Raw genomic sequence first — 17711 nt, 5'->3', positions numbered from 1 at the left:
AACAAATGGGAAGAATCACAAAAGGATATAAGATAAGGACACTTTGTACATAGATACTAGAAATTACTAAATGTTGGAGCTAGCAGCTGAGCCCAGACCCTGTTAACCAGAATGTCTAGTCTCAAGTCCCAGCTTTACCACTTAGAACCTCATGATGTGGTCAACTCAGTCTTGTGCCTCAATTTCCCATCTGTAAAGTAATAGTACCCACCTCTTAGGTTTGTTAAGAGGACTAATTCATTTACTGTGTGTAAATCATTAGAGCAATTTGTGGCACATGCTGTTCGTTGCTTTGTTATTATTTGCTATGATCATTTACTCCAAGTTCCTGATGTCTAGTTTAATGCTCTTTTATACGACTGCTGCCCAGAAAAGAACCTAATTTCTAGGTTCAAATGAGCTACATCATGCTGGTAAACACAGAAACTGGAAATATATGTGTATGTGTGTGCATGTGCATGTGTGTCTCAAATATAGCAGTCTATACTTCAAATCATGCTACAGCAGGGACCTTGAAAGAACTGTTTCTGTCTCCTTCCATTGAGGAAGGCCATCTAGAATATCATAGGTGTCTCCTAAGTGATGTGTCCTTTAAAGGCCATCACTCTCACTGCCCTCCCCCTGAGTGGCCTTTCATACAAATGTTGAGCCTCCTCTTTTAGGGGAAGTTTTAAGGTCACCAGTGATGTTGTTAGCAGTTGACAAACCTCAAAGAAACATCTTGGCCCAAGAGCTTTTTCCAGGCTCTGCACAAGTCATCTGAGTGGGACTTTGGAATTTGCAACTCATCAGTAGTAATAATAGTCCCAAATAACCAGCTCAAGACCAGGAACATGCCTCCAAAAATTGTACATTTTTAGAAGCGGAACTAGGTTTTCATCACTGACCATAGTCAGCATTGGATTTACTGTTTTAGTTTGCAAGACTCTTGCTCTTTTCTGAAAACAAAAAAGTGCCTTTACCTTACGGGCAAAATGTAAATGTGTGACATGTGCTTTTCCCCAGGCAAGTGACTCACTGCAGATGTAATGACAAGCAATCCTTCAGTTTGATAGTAGATCAGTGAACTCAATGTAGAAGTGCAGGAAATGTGCAATGTTAGGAAATTGGATAAGCAAGTTTATCTCTAAAATAAGCCTCAACTTGTTAAAAGTACTACTGCAGCCAAAGTTAATGGCTATCAAAATTTAGAAAGAGTATATTCATAGATCCAATTCATTCCCTCAACATTAGTTTAATGAGCATTTACTACAAGTCTCTCTACTAGGGTCGAGGACACAAAGACAAGGAGATACTGTCCTTGCCCTTGGGGCATTTTGAGTCTTTGGCTGAAACTGATCCTAAATAAATGCTTTCCAAAATGGATCCATAAGTCTAGTGTTAAGGGAGCACAGAAATTTGGAGAAATATTTTCAGAAGGTTAAACACTTAGAGTGGGTCTCAAAAGGGAAAAATAAATTTCTGGAGAGAACGGGGGAAGGACATTCCAGAAACAGCCAGAGAGCATGTATAGAGGCAGAGAGAAGGGGTTGCATAGGATGTGCTTGGGGACTTGGCTGGAGGGAACATTTCATTGAAAACTGTAGGGAGAAGTAAAGTTAGTAATTGGGTCCAAAGGTACAGAGCTTTGGATACCCTGGTGGGTTTAAAACCCAACCTAAGGCAACATACCATCACACTTTTTTAAGTATGAATGTGATGTGGATAAAGGTCTTTGAAAGCTGACTTGGGAGATAGGCTGGTGTATGGATTAAGATGGGGACTGGGGCGCCTGGGTGGCGCAGTCGGTTAAGCGTCCGACTTCAGCCAGGTCACGATCTCGCGGTCCGTGAGTTCGAGCCCCGCGTCGGGCTCTGGGCTGATGGCTCGGAGCCTGGAGCCTGTTTCCGATTCTGTGTCTCCCTCTCTCTCTGCCCCTCCCCCGTTCATGCTCTGTCTCTCTCTGTCCCAAAAATAAATAAACGTGGAAAAAAAAAATTAAAAAAAAAAAAAAGATGGGGAAAGTCTGGGCAGAGTGGGGGTATGTTGGTCAACTCAGGCTCTGTAACAAAAACCATAGACTGGGTGGTTTAAACAACTTATTTCTCACAGTTCTGGAGGCTGAGGAGTTCAAGATCAAGATACTGGGTGATTTGGTTCTTGGGGAGGGTTCTCTTCCTGGCTTACAAATATATGCTTTCTCACTGGCTTCATAAGGCTGAGGGGGCTGAAGGAGGAAGGAGGTATATGTGTTGGGGGAGAGAACATTCTAGTCTCTCTACTTCTTAGAAGGACACTAATCCCATCATGACCTCATGTAAACCTAATTACCTCCCAAAGGCCTCACTGCCTAACAGGAACCTAATTTGTAGGTTCAGATGAGCTACGGCATGCTCCCATACTGTCACATTGGGAGTTAAGGCTTCAATACATGAGTTCTGGAGGCACGCAAACATTGAGCACGTAACAGAATTAGAAGGCTCCTTAATGACCAAGGCATTAAATAGCAGGGTTAGAATTAAGGTACCTCAGTTTTCTGATCTGTAGAGTGGGGAAATTAATTATACCTGCCTCACAAAGAAATTTTGAAAGTTAAATGTCACAATGTGTATAAAGCAAGAGGAACAATGCTTGCTCTTTAGGAAGACTCCATACATGTCAGTATTTTATTATCTACAATGATGAATAATAGTATTCACTAACTTTTTGAATTGCTTTTTTCACATTGGTTAAATTTGAAACTCTAAGGATCAGGATTTGTATTTAGAGCCATTATATGATTTCCACCCCCCCCCTTCGTTTCAAGTGCTTTGTTATCACAGAATAGTCTTTCTTTTAATTTTTAAAATTAAAAAAAGTTAACATATAGTGTAATAATGATTTCAGGAATAGAATTTAGTGATTCATCACTTAGTATAAACCCAATGCTCATCCCAACACGTGCCCTCAATGCTCATCACCCCACAGAATAGTCTTTTTTTTTTATATAATTTTTTTAAACATTTATTTATTTTTGAGACAGAGAGAGACAGAGCATGAATGGGGGAGGGTCAGAGAGAGAGAGGGAGACACAGAATCTGAGACAGGCTCCAGGCTCTGAGCTGTCAGCACAGAGCCCGGCGCGGGGCTTGAACTCACGAACCTCGAGATCATGACCTGAGCCGAAGTCGGACGCTTAACTGGCTGAGCCACCCAGGCGCCCCAGAATAGTCTTAATTCATAAAATTTGTTGTTTCTTTTCTAGCTTTCAGTGAATAAGCCCTAAGAATAACAGCCAAAAATTTTTACTAAATGTTTTCCAATTTAATATTTTTATCAGTTTTACATTTATATCATTAAAAAAAATCAAACTGCATTTTCTTATGGTAAATAGCAGTCCCGTGCCTCTTCCCACCCCACCTTCACCCTCCATCACTTAATCACCTGATTAAGGTGGGGCCTTAAAGTTATTCTTTTCCACGTGTTAAGTCATAATTATTTAGGGGAGGTGTTTTGAGATTATGTAACTCCTCTATCTCTCACGACAGACTCAATTTATTCACTTTTTAAAATCAGTATGGATACCTATTTTCCCATTTTATTCAAATGATTCACTAATTATTTTGATACTTAAACTGTTTCTGATTTAGCCAATGGAGTCCTGTTAATGTGGCTTCTGTGTTCTTTTGACATGCCCACATCATGTTTTAAACACTTTTGTACTTTTGGGAACAAAAAGACTCATCTTGTTCTTTTCCTGCCCTAGTCCTAAAGTCAATCATTTCCCCAAGGGGCCTGATTTAGTAAAGAATGGTTTGTAGAAATTAAGGTTTGGGTTCTAGGTGATGCTTATTGCTTTTGTCCAGGGTCAGTCTCCCAGCCCCTTTCAGTGGACAAGCACATATAAATGTGTTTACACATATGCACCTGTATTCCTCTATCTACTTAGCTATCATTTATCTATCTTAAAAATTATGAGTCCACTCTATTATCTTCAGTTTCAGTCAAGCCCACAGAGTTCATTCTAGTATTCCCCCTTTCCAATTTGTAACTCTTTCAGGAATGAGAAACCAGGCTCCCATTATCCTTAATATATTCATTTGATCAACCTCTGTGTATGTAACCAACTCTTCATCGCCACTCTTTCCCCCTTCTTCCTGCAGATGCCTTCTTCAGCCCACTGAGGCTCTAACACCCCACAGCCAGGCCTTCATCTCTCCTGATGCCCCCATGGATGCCCTCCTTATCTCTGGCGGTCTGTCAGACTGCATCAGCTGCCTCCACCCCCCCAGCTCTAACACCTCGCACCAGCAGCACCCCCCACCCTCTGGACAGCTGGCTTATTTGTCTCACCTAGTAGTTCCTATGCTGAATTGGTCTAGAAGGAAAGGGGAAGAGGCAACACAAACTTCCTGAATTTTCTTAGGGCATTTTGCTGGTGCTATTTCTGGCATCTCCAGTAATGAGATTTCAGTGAAGTTGACTGCTCAGAACAATTTAGCACAGCCAGACATGTGGCCAAGCTGCAGGCTGCTTTCAGACATGAGTTCTTTCTTTATAGCAGTCTCTCATTCTCTTCCTGTCCATTAGCATGACAGGAAACCAAGCAGTGGGTAATGGGATAGGTCCTCCTTTTACTTCTAATGAGCATTCAGTTAGTGGTAATGACTAAGAAGAGGGTTACTTAACTAACAGTCTCAGATCTTGTTCTAAAGTTTCTTTGTATCTGGCTACACATCTGTATCAAATTCACTTAGGTATGGGATTGGAATTTGGCTTACTGAGTTTTGCTGGTCCACCTACCTTAGCTTTCTTCTCACTGGTTCTAGAGTGTGGTACAGAAATATGTCATTTCTGCAAAAGAATTAATATAATATAATATATAATATAATATAATATAATATAATATAATATAATATAATATAGAGTGGGACATTTGGGACTTTATACATGCTGTTGTCATCTTCTTCTGTTGTCAAGGAAATCCCACCCACATTGTGCATAGCCCTTTGAACATACAGCTACAATAATATAGGACTTTAGCACCTCTGTTTTGAAGAACCAGTTAGGAGCAATGGGCTTATGTTTTCCTTTTTTTCTAGGTAATTGCAGTGGACGTTTAGAAGCTTCCATATTTCCTAGGAATGAATTTTACTGAAACTGGCTTTTTGATGTAAGGAAGGCACTTGCTGTCTTCAGGTTCTGATAGGAACCGTTCTTATAGCCTATCCTGGTTGCCCTCCCAGTGAGGACATCTAAGATACTCTCTGGATTCACTAGCAGTTGTCCTGGTTCCAACAAAGCCTTGCTTTAACTTAGCAGGGGAAACTTACCCTGTTTTTTTCTTTTCCCTGTGTTTTTCTCTTCTGGCTGTTTCTGTGGTCCATCAGAGTGTGAAGAAATATCCTACAATTCCATTAGATAGAACATCTTATATGATAGAGATAAAAACTAGAAGCCTGGATAGAGGTGGTATATCACAGGAATGCTGGAAATGGAATGGGGAGATTTGGGATTTGGTCCTTGCCTCTGTGGCTACTAAGAGCTGTAGAATGTTTGGAAGTTTCTTAAGCGATTTAAGCCACTTAAGGGGATGAGACTAGTTAAGCAGTTTCTTATAGGGCTTCGTAGATACCCAGGGCTATAGATCACTCAGAGCTGACCTACAGCTTTGGTGTAGGCGACAGTTTGGGGGACCTGGGGGTGGGGGGCAGTCACTAAGAAGGATGTGAAGGCAGTTTGTTCCAAGAATCTCCACTGTCTTTCATGCAGAGCAGTAACTCTACTTTCATACGTTACAATTTATGTTCTTAGAGGACTTTTTGTTTTGAAAGGCTCTCCTAAAATAAAACAAAATCAAGTCAAATAAAGGCTAAAGGACTCTTGAAGTCCCCTTTAGCACTACATATTTAGTGGTTTCCTATGATATTTATGTATCTCACATGCTGGTTCACTTTGTTCTCTGAGATGAGACCAGTCTGTGTCAATCTGGGACAGAAATTCCCTCCACACTGATGAAAAGCAGGATAGCCCTGCAGGATGTGAACTTTCTGTTTGCTAGTGCTTTGTTCACACAGGTATGAAAATGAAAAGAAATGGAAGAAGCAAAGGAAATGTGGTTTTACATGTCACTAGCTCAACTCCGCCTACATTTTCTTTTCTGTTAAGGGAAACTCCCCGATCTTTCTTTCGGAAGGGCTTCAGCAGTGCACAAGGGCCCCACATTTTTTCTGGTGCTTTTCTGAGAGGCAGTGTGGCAGCAACTTAGCAGGGGGCCCAGATGCTGGATTTTCTAGTTTCAGAGCTATCTGATGAGGACAGAAAGGAACAAGTTCCCCACAGTGAGATAGCCAGAAACTTATTTACCCAGTTAATTGTGGGGAGCACCCAGGACTAAGCAAATTTGTTTCAAGGATGTTGGCTTTGGGGTGATGGTGGTTAAGATTTAGTGGTATCTCTCTGGAGAATTATTTGTGTGGTAGAGGTAGGAGAGAGCAAAGATAATAAGAGATGTACAAACAATGAATATTCTAAAACCTTCAATAATTTATCTAAAATTATTGGGTAGTGATTTTACTAGGGTTAATCATCTACATAAGCTTGTGGTTTTAATTTTTACCAAATAAGGACTCAAAATTTAAGAAATAAACACAAATAAAAACCTACCGTCTACTATTACTATCACTTTATGAAAGAAAGAACAATTTTCCACTCCCCTAATAGGAAAGATATAATCTCAGAATAAAGGTGAGATGTATTGATGGAATTATGTTCTACTACACAGATTACCATACTGCTTTACATTTTCATTTTCCATGCCCAGGTGGAAATGTCCAAGCCAGTTATTAGGGGCTGAGCTGTAGATGACCCAACTTCTGACTGTGTGACAGAATCATCCCATTGTTACTCCTAAGAGAAATACTTTTCCTTGATTAAAAAAAAAAATGTGGGACAGTAATAAGGTGCCAAGACTTAGTCTTTTTTTCTTTCTACAGACAATACATAGAGAACTGTATAGCTGTTTATGAGCCAGGTTGATTCTGCTATCTTTTCTCTTCTGTCACAGATGATCATACAACTATCTTGCTGTAAAAGCACCTCACAGTTTCTTCTTAAATGAAACCACACTTCCTTTATATTCTTTTCAGCTCAGTTCTGCTGTTCATGCCGGGGCTAGGGAGATTTTCCATTGCAGGCTTCTTAAAATTCATGATCCTTTTAGGATATGAGCTGGCAGTTCCCCTGAAGATCACCGAGTTCAATGCCACCCTTTACAGATGAGAACACAGAGCCTAAGAGAGTTAGAGTGGTGCCCAGCAGTGACAGAAGAGGGTCAGAACCTAAGTTCTCGAATGTCAGTTTAGCAATGCCTTCCTCATTACAACTTCCGCTTCTGCCTTTACCGCTTTCCATTCAGTTGCCTCTTTTTCCCTAGAAGAGCCCTTCTCCTTCACGTTGCCTTTTCTTGGCTTTGAAGTTGCAGATCTGAAACCGTGTTTAGCTAGGCCTTGGCTTTCCTCCACACTCTGTATCCCTACTAGCTTCTTCTAAACTGCTTTTTATCTAGGGTAGATACTTCCCACTTCTATGCTGAAGCTTGACACCAACGGACCTAGACAACAGAGTCTTAATCCACTCTTCAAACAAAAATAATTGCTTGAAAATGATTGCTTAAGTCAAAGCTACAGAGTTCATTTTTTCTGCTACACACTATTTGCAGTAACTTTTCAAATTTCTCATTTCCCCCCACATTTGGAATTTTATCTAGTCGGTAGGGTTTTTGTGAATTTTGTTTTTGAGTCACAATGTTATCTGAGTTTCAGATTCTATTTTCAGCAGTGCTTTCAGCTGAGTTTATAATTGCAAAGATATTCCTACTCTATATGTATTTACAGCAACAAAATCTGAATGCAAATTGAGAAATTCAATCAATGGCGAGTCATAGACCCCAGTTTCCACCTTTTCTAAACAGTCTGGCAACCTTGCCTCCAGTAGCCAGGATCTCTCTCACGCCTGAGAAAGCAGCTATTTAGCACTTCACCATTTCTCCTGAGCCTCTGACCCCATCATCTTTTTCTTTTCTCTCAGAGAAAATAGAATTGGCCACATAGGGGCTTTTTCAACTTACTCTTCAATGAATCTCCCTCGAACACGTGCATCTGCAGTTTTGTCTTCTCTCCGATGTGAAAGCCTGAGACGATCCTAAACTTCTTCAATGACAACCTGTTCTAGATATGCTAGCCTGTTCTGCCTCTTCAGTACTCTACTCCTTTGATTATGGCTACTTCTCCATCTGTAGCCTTTCCACTAATCTGTCCTCTTAGTATTTACTCATGATAAAGTACTTCTCAACTTAAAAAGCACAACCACATTCTGACTTCACCTTCATTTATCGTTAAAATTCTTAGAGATCACACCCCAGTTCCACTATGCTACCGCTTTACCCACACTTCAATTCATCGTGCTCTACTTTTTTCTCCCATAGGTCCATTAAAACACTTCTTATTGAATTTTTGGTTGCTAAATCCGATGGACACTTTTCAGTCCTTATTGACTTAAACTTGGTGTGTAATCCTTTTCAGTTGACCAATAAAACCTTATTGGCTTTTGTATCCTTTGGACCCAAAGCCTACGGGGTGTGTTAGAATTCCTGGCACATAAAAGTCTCAGTTTGATGACAAAATTTAAATGGAAAATAGGCAGGAGCCAAGTGGTGAAGGCATTTAATGCTGAGCTCTGAGGATTCGTTTTGATTACACGAGCAATGGTAATCTAGAAAAGACTGCGCAGGGAAGTAGTAGTATTACATCTTGTGGGAAGTAAACTCTGGGGCAGTTGATGGTTTAGAGCAGTGGTTTACAAAGTGCTCTGTAGACCAGCAGCATCAGCATCACCTGGGAGTTTGTTTGACAAAAATTCATAGGTCCCACCCCTGACCTATTGATTCAGAAGCACTGGAGGTGCAGCCGCATGATGTTATGTTCCATGAAACTCAGAACCAACATTTTGGAGAAGAAATAGAGACAGAACGAATGTGAGTTATCAAAGTCCTGAAATAGTCATGAAGGTGTGAAAAGTGGGGTACGAGGAGAGGTGTATTCAATCACTGGATGAATGCCTTAGGCATTGTTTTGGTAACTGATTTACCTCTAGAGGGCATGCAATCCTAGTGTTGCCTATGAAGTCTCATTCACTCATTCATTCTGTAGATGCTTACTGGGCTAAAGGTCATTTAGTATTTCCAGGGAGAACACAGGCAAAGCCCTGAGCTAAAATTAAGACCGACACTCTTTCTATTAGATCACCTCTTCCAAGATCCTGGTAGATACAAACCGTAAGCACTTTCAGTAATCAGTGGAGGGCAGTGAGAAGTTCTCCAAAGTCACCCCAAGTGCGAACAATGAAAATGTTTAATTGGAAAAGACACCCACATTACCAAAAGGTTTACTTTCTCTTCAAAATTTTCCCATCAGATTCAGCTAACCCAGCAGGCAGACCTTGTGGTCCTGAAGGCTTTCAGTTCACTTTTAGAAACGAATGTTGTTAAGATTTCAGAGCAGAAGAACATTGGACGTGGACCCAGTGCATGAAGTGAGTAACTGAGTTCTCAGCTGCAAACCAGAGAAAGCAACCACTTCACTTAGGCTGAAAAGGAACTTATTCAATGGGCAGAGATCATGCAAAAGGCTTGGAAACCAGAAGGAACAAAATGTACAAGATTCATGACCAGATTTACACAGAGCAATGGCTACTCAACACCAGATGCCAGGAGCTTACCTGTTGCCCCCACTGAATACTGGATGTAGGATGTTTGTCCTCTTGAGGGACATTGCTGCTCTCAACATGGACCTTTCCTACCCAGTTTCTTTGCTTTGCCAGTCAGAGTGGGGTGTCCCAGATGTAAGAGAGGTTGGGATTAAGTTTTTGCTTCTAGAAGTCAAGGTGGTTTGTGCCATTTGAACACTGGAATGGAATTCAAACGGAGCACGAATGAGAGAGAGAGAGAGAGAGATCCATTGATATAAACTTATGAGTCATGTGTAATTTAAGATAGTAATGATCTAAGACATGATCTAGATCAGATACCAGAAGTGAAACCTTTTACTAATACTCAGAACCCAATATATAAATGACATAGAAAGGATATTATTCTGATTGCTGCTCTCCCTCTGTTCTGTCCAACACATGCACACCTCCTTGCTAGGCTCTAAATTACCTGCAAAGAATTCCAGGCCCTATCATGACATTTAAAGTTGACGGAGAACAAATTTTATTAGTTTTAAAGTTCCCAAGAAGGCTTGGCAACTGGGCAGGAACAAAGGTTGGAAAGGGGCACTAAGCTTGCATTCTACCAACTATTTGCTCTAGCTTGGTGAATTCAGGCTTAGAAAAGTTAAGTGATGAATTTCCCTTAACATCACAAAGTAGTTAAAGCTAAAACAAGACAGCAATTTCACTTGTGGTCTCGTGCTCTTTCCAGTATTTTCTCCAAACCAGACTCCATTGATCTTCACTTGCCTCTTCTGGAAAACAAAGTGGTCTGACTTAGACTGTTAGACATTGAAAAGACCTTCAAGGATGATTACTATTCTCTTAGCAACCTGTTAAATGTTTCAGTTCTCAAACATCCCTTGTTTTGTATTCTGCCTCTGATCTTTTTTGTACAACTGTCCTTGTTTCCTAGTTTTAAATTACCACAAAAGCAGGGGCGCCTGGGTGACTCAGTCAGTTGGGTGTCTGACTTTGGCTCGGGTCATGATCTCACACTCTGTGAATTCAAGCCATGCATCGGGCTCTGTCCTGACGGCTCAGAGCCTGGAGCCTGTTTCAGATTCTGTGTCTCCCTCTCTCTCTGCCTCTCCCCTACTCATGCTCTGTCTCTCTCTCTCTCCTTCAAGAATAAACATTAAAATAAAAAAATTTAAAAATAAATAAATTATCGCAAAAGCATATACATTACTTTAAAAATCATTTGTGGGGAAAAATTGTAATTTGTGAATATTTGGATTAATAATGCTAACCACAATTAATGACCTTGAATACTTTAATTTCTATTTTAATATTATTTTAAAAGCCAATTTAAAAATATTCACAACAGCTTTATTCATATTAATCCCATACTGGAAACAATTAAAATGTCCATTACAGGTAAATGGATAAACAATTTACAATACATTCATACAATAATAGAATACTGGTCAGAAGAAAAAAAAAGAGGGCACAAATTAGTGATCTTTTTGTTAATATGGAAGAAATTTCAAAGCATCCAGTTGCATGAAAAAAGCCAAAGGCAAATGAGTACAGTACATCCTGTGTAACACTTATGTAAAGTCCTAATATAGCCAAATGCAAATTACAGTGATGGAAGTCAGAACAGCGGAGGGGAAATGGGGAGTTAAGACGACTGGAAAGGGTCACAAAGGTTGATGGTTACACAGTTGTGTACCTTTGCTAAAACTCAAATACCACTCTTAAAACCTGTGTATTTATTGTATGCAAAGTACACTCCAATTTAAAAAGTTGCACAGACACCCAGTAAGCCACAAGAATCTTATTTCCTGTTTCTGGGCTCTTGATACAGAGGGAATATTAACTCTCAAAGAGATTTTCACAAAAAATTAAGATAAATTGCTAGAAGATGATTGTTAAGTATAGACTCCCTAAGCCTGCAAAACAAAACGCTTCATATAGGTCATCCATTTAAGGAAAGAAAAAGAAAGTACACTTAAAAATATCCACTGGGTGGCTCAGTCGGTTAAACCTGACTCTTGATTTTGGCCTAGGTCATGATCTCATGGTTCGATTCATGGGGGATAGAGCCCCGCATTGGGCTCTGCACTGACAGCACGGAGCCTGCTTGGGATTTGCTCTCTCTCTTTCTCTCTCTGCCCCTCCCCTGTTTGCACTCTCTGTCTCTCTCAAAATAAATAAGTATTAAGAAAAAATCCACTGAAGCTAACAGATAACAAAATATTTATTTTATTGTTGTAAAATTAAAAATAGACAAGCATATGCAGTTACAGTTCCAAAGCAGAACAATACAAATATATAAATTATTGCAGTTTTAAAAGAAAAAATAGCCAGTAATGTCTGAAACCCTCTTAAAACCAACTTGTTTTTTGCCAGTAGTTTCATTTTCTTTTCCCAAAGACCCTAGCACAATTTTGTAAAATAAATTTCTAACAGCAAAGAGAGATAAGTTCAATGATCGTAGTATATGCTACTTTAAAACAAGGTTAACACACACATACGGACTATAAAAGTAGGGATGGCAGCATTTAAACAGAAGTCACTACTGAATACTTTGTAAAGTGCCTCTTTTGGAGGCAGCAGACGGAAATAAACATTCTACACAAGTTTGAAAAAAGAAACACACATTTGCTAAAATTCCCTTTGCTGTGTGTGCAGCTGAGGAAAGTTCAACTAACAATTTAGGGGGGTGGGGAATACTCATCTTCATGATTTTTTTGTTTTACTTTGGTAAGCTTAAAATTGTGTACTAATTCAGTATTACTAAAATGCATTCGTAGGCTGGACTCTTTTTAAACCAAAAAGAATAGGGAAAAGTAGGTTACAAGCTAGGTGCTAAAAAAAATCTAATGCTAGAGACTTGCTATGATTGGTTCATAGCAAGATGACCAAGTTGCGTAATACGTTAGACTAAATTCTATAATAAGGGCAATTAGGAAGGGATGAAGTGAATGGAAATACTGAGATGTAGGACAGACCCTCGTTATTCCACAGTACTAGAGCCCTCCTCCAAGGTACCTTTCCTTGTGCTGGAGCTCTATTACCTTATTATTCTGGTAAATAACCTCTTTCCCATGCTACCACCACAAAACTTAACATGGCAAGAATAACCTTTTGAAGATTTTATCTCTCACTGATTCTCACCACAAATTTCCTCCATAATTATTCCCACCAACCTGAAGTTAATAACACAATTAAAATTAAAATTAAATTAAAAAAATTGTAGAGTACTAAACTTTTTATTAAGTACTTAAAAATACTCAGATATCTTACTTCAGTATAAGCAATATCTGTCAGTAAATCAGAAAAAAAGAAACACTATTAGACCTTTACACTGTCCCATTTGAAAACTTTTATGTCACAATTTTATGGTCACCAACTGAACCTCCTTCTAAGCGATACAAATAATTTATTCTTTAATAGTTCTTACTTAAATTTAGAGCGTATATATTTTAAATTGAATTTTATAACAGTAATACAAAACAAAGTAAAAGCAAAACTGGTAAACATTAACACAAATAGATCCTCAAAAATTAATTTAAAAAATCCTAGCAAAAACTGACAAGTCTCAACAGTGTAAATGCCAAGGTAAAAAATATCTAAACGAGAAAAGAAAGCACTTTAAACCATTTTCAGTGTTAAACAATGTGGTCAGATGAAAACCCCAGGAAATGTCAAGACGCCAATAAAATATATTTTGACTATATTTTTGAAATCACTTCCCAACATGAACTTATTATTTTAAAAATAATTCTCAAGTGTATGTAAAAATGGGCACTTTGTGGTGAATTGCGCATAAATTTGAAAAACTAAGAACATTTCTTTGCTCCAACATTTAAGAACTACATAATGGAATGAAACACTATTTTGCTGTCTGTATCACCTAAGTGATGTCCTAAGTGCATACCTTTTTTTTCTTAAAAAAAAAAAGGAAAAACTAATTTGGATATTAAATGTTAGGGTCAAAGGGTGATAACCTCAAATTAAAATAGATTTTTACCTTAATTAAAAGTCTGAACAAATTTGAAAACTTTAATCTCTAATGTGAACAATCTCGTGTGGTCAAAATCACTTTGGACTTCAAGTTGATTTTTAAAACTCCATCCAATTTGTCTAAAATTATGAAATCTAACATGAAAAAAACATTAGTTTTATTTCATTCCCCTTAATAATATAAGCTCTGGAAATGTTAGATTGGCGGTCTTCTCCCTTTTGCCATTGTCTAAACTGATGGTATATATGAGATTTTCTTTTAAACTTCCTCAAAAAGTACTAACAACTGTACAGAAGAATAGCCAAGGATGGTAACAATATTTGTAGTATTTCATATTCTCTCAGAACTCAACTCTGTCCCTTCTCCTCCTTTTAGCATATACAGTAACTACATCTTCATTCAATCAAGAAAACTAACAAAGGAATCAAAGTTTACCAAATGGTTGGATAAACTATTGTGCAAAGTCCTTCAAGAAAAACTCTTTCACTACAGTATTCATTCAAATAAAGTACTAATATGAGTACCAGCACCGCAGATTGTTTACAGCACCTTTCCTTTGAAGAGCTTAGGTAGAAATATCTAAATGAAATAAATCAGAATCCTCAGTTAAGACCTTACTTAGTACATGCACAATCCCACCCAATTGTTCCAAACTCATTAGTAAAGCTACATATTTGCCAAAAACAAAGCAAACACTTTTCTTTGGATTAACACTGTTGCATTTAGGACTGGACCATATGGGTCATCCTCTGGAAATAGGCTACTACTGATATCAAATGCAACACATCCCAAACTTTTATGACTGTCCCTAAGTGATCTAAATAGAAGCACAAATGTGTGCAAGCACACTAGCTGGAAACATTCTTGATGAATTATGCCAAAAAAGAGTAAAGTCAAATTAAAAAAATGTGACCTAACAACTAAGCACTTACTAAGGTATTTACTGGCATCATCAGGAAATGTCTTTATTTAACTTGTAAATTTATAAAGATTTTGATATTGCACACGTTCAGTTTAAAGCTTATCAAAACTAAGGCAATGTATCCCCACACTCCCTGGATTTCAAATTCATTTTGGATGCCTCGAAAAACTGAGAGAAATTCAAAGTATTTTTCAAAAGCTCCCTCTGAAAAGCAGTTATGTCAGACTTAAAAGAAAACAAAATGAAATCAATTGAGATATCAATTAATACTCTCAGGCAAATTTAACACGTTAGTATTACAAAAAATTGTTTTCTACTAGACTGAGGCGTTTCTTTGCTTAGTCAAATACTGTTTGTGTTCAGACTAAACTGACCCAAGCCAGAGCAGGCTGCCAAATTTAAAATAGAAGTCATTCATATCTTTATGCATGAAGCCGCCAAGTTAATGGGCTTTTCTGTAGATTCTTTCAAGCAAAGATTTTACCTCATAAATATATTCTAAGCACCAACACAAAACAGAATTTAGAGCCCATTTTAATTCTGTATTGGTTATAGCTTTTACTATATAACACATTGTTATAAAACTTACCTAGCTGTCTGAGACGACATACTAGTTCAGAATTCTTTGGAAACATCACAGGCAACTTACAAGAATATCCTTTTAAAATGGGCTTATTTTTTTGAATTAGAGTTTTGTTTTCCTGTGTCAAGCAGTCTTCTCTTTCAGTTCTAAAGTTTAGAAAAACACCTCATAATGCTTTTTTCAGGTCAGTAATATTGACAAGAGAATTTGGACAGTTTAAGGATTCTTGAATCTATATCTGAAGTAGCACACAGAAGAATTTTTAAGTTTTTTTTTTAAAGATAGGACAACAATTTCGCAGCATATTCAATTTGACAGATGTTACACTGGACTTGGAAGTGAGGCGTGACTTACTCTGTCCAAATTCTAACACATCAAAGTCATTAGAATGGAAGTAATAATGAAATATAACAGGCTTTTACTTTCATAGAGACAAGCTGACATATGAAAACTAGATTAGCATTTTCTTTCTGAACAAACTCAGAACTGCTTTTGTTAGAAAAAAATAATGTACTTCTTTTCTTGGATATTTGCTTTAAAAAGTTATTAATTCCTCTTTCCTAAGAGTTATTAGAAGTCAAAACAATTCAACTAGATAGATTTCTACTTCAAAATACATTTATCTTTGGAAAACAATAGTAAAAAGAGTATATTAAGAGAATAAAATGCAGTGATCTGAAATATGAGTGAACGTATTCACACAGGAAAAGTGTAAATATAATATACAGAGGCATTCAAATACACATTTATAAAGAGAATGGAAAGGTACCTAAAATAGCATTTATATATATAAAACTTTCATATTAAAATATTGCTCATAATAAATAAGAGGTGTATTATGAATTCCATTTCCCTCTTAAAAGTTATCTTTAGTAGTTCAGACTAATCTAAGGAGTTTAATTTTCTATTGTTTTGACAGGTGAATTGCATTAAAATGTTTAATCAAGTCACACTGTAACAGTAGTCACATGTGGTAAGTTAGGGAGGGCCATTTAGTAATAATGGGAAGAAAGATTCCCAAAATGAACCAAAATGATTAATCCTAGAAGACTAGAGTGTAACGATCTGCTTTATTTGACAAAGATGTTAAATACTGCCTTCAGCTTTGCAAATTTAAGGACCATAAAAAAATGGGACCAATAACTTTCTTCAACTTCTTTAAAGTTATCATGCCTGGCAGACCAGTACATGGTAGGGGCATGAGGGCCAAGGAAGGAAATGTTAAGTCTGGTTTAGTTGTTTATGGGTAGGTGTGACTTTGTTCCTGTTCGCCCCACTTGCAGACATGGTAACTTGGAATAGTTCTTGAGGAGCTGTTCGATGGCAACGTGGCGGACGTGGAGCTCTGAGGCCAAAGAATCTTTTTCTTGCACTTGGTGTGTTAACTCTTCAAAAACTTCTGTAAAGATTTAAAAGGTGGATGAATATATAAATAGGTTCATTTATGACTTATGGGACAGGAAGTGACCATTAATACTCAGGTCTGGAAATACCTCTTAACAGGTTTTGGATTCAGACTACCTACATTTTTGAATTCTTGTTCCTACACTTTTATAAGTCTCAGGCAGGTGACTAAAACTACACGCTTTAATTTCCTCTTATGTATAATCTTGGTATCAATACTAAGCAATTCACAGGGCTACTGTGAGGATTAAATGAGGTCATACTATAAAGTACATTCCACAGAATAAGCACTTGATAAACAGAAGTTGCTATTACTATTATTATTGTTACTATTTTATTATTCTCAGCTGATGTGTGATTAAGACCACTGGCCATGGAGTTAAGGCAGGGGTTATATAATCCTTAATCTGTTACTAACTGAACGCACGATCTTTGTAAGCAACTTAATGTCTCTGAAGTGTTAATTTCCTCACCAAAATGAAAATCAGTTGTTTAAAAAAAAAAGGGAACAACAGGGGAATATCAACATTAACTGTTAGTGTTAGCGTTGTATTTGATGATGTTTAAAGAATTACTAGCTATTGTTGTTGTTGTTTTTTTTAGGTGTGATAATGAGGTTGTGATTACCTTTAAAAGAAATTATCTTTTAGAGAAAATCCTGGAGTATTTGTGGACAAAACAATTTGTCTGGGATCTGTGTCAAATAATCCATGCTGGGCATGGGGTGAAAGGAATGGGTATGAGCAGAGATGAGGGGAAATTAGCTATGCTTTTGATAATAGTTGAAGCTGGTGAAGATGGGTCAAGGGGTTCACTAAACTATTCTCACCACTTTTGTGTTTGACATTGTTTATAATTTAAAAAACTCCACAAAACAGGGCTAATACAACTTTGAGGAACTGTTAGGAAGCACACTCATACAGTGTCTGGCATAATAATATGCTAGGAAGAGATATGGGTTTAGTTGTCTCCATTTTTACTTAAAAAAGAAAAACTTATTTCCCCTTTATTTCATAAAGAAGTCGTTTTCTTAATCTTTTGCTCTGGAAGTTCCAATGGGTTCTAATCCCCTTTCCGAATTTAAATGCAGATAAAGTTAA

General features: G+C 37.7%; 1 protein-coding gene across 6 annotated transcripts in view; it reads right to left on the bottom strand.

Annotated features, from left to right (window-relative positions):
• Positions 1–11914: 11914 nt before the first annotated feature.
• CC2H21orf91 (chromosome C2 C21orf91 homolog) overlaps positions 11915–17711 on the bottom strand; it is a 32217-nt gene continuing 26420 nt past the window's right edge. For 5 of the 6 annotated variants that reach the window (XM_023238850.2, XM_023238851.2, XM_045036717.1 and 2 more), the window contains exon 5: positions 11915–16606. In XM_023238850.2, the coding sequence (XP_023094618.1) occupies positions 16440–16606 (167 nt within the window). In that variant the 3' untranslated portion in view covers positions 11915–16439. The remainder of the gene's footprint in view (positions 16607–17711) is intronic. The other variant, XM_045036719.1, reaches the window with a different exon arrangement.

This window comes from Felis catus, chromosome C2, assembly GCF_018350175.1.
Source record: "Felis catus isolate Fca126 chromosome C2, F.catus_Fca126_mat1.0, whole genome shotgun sequence".
Lineage (NCBI taxonomy): Eukaryota > Metazoa > Chordata > Mammalia > Carnivora > Felidae > Felis > Felis catus.
Note: the sequence above shows the minus strand (reverse complement) of the source record. Positions and strands in the feature narration are given on the sequence as shown.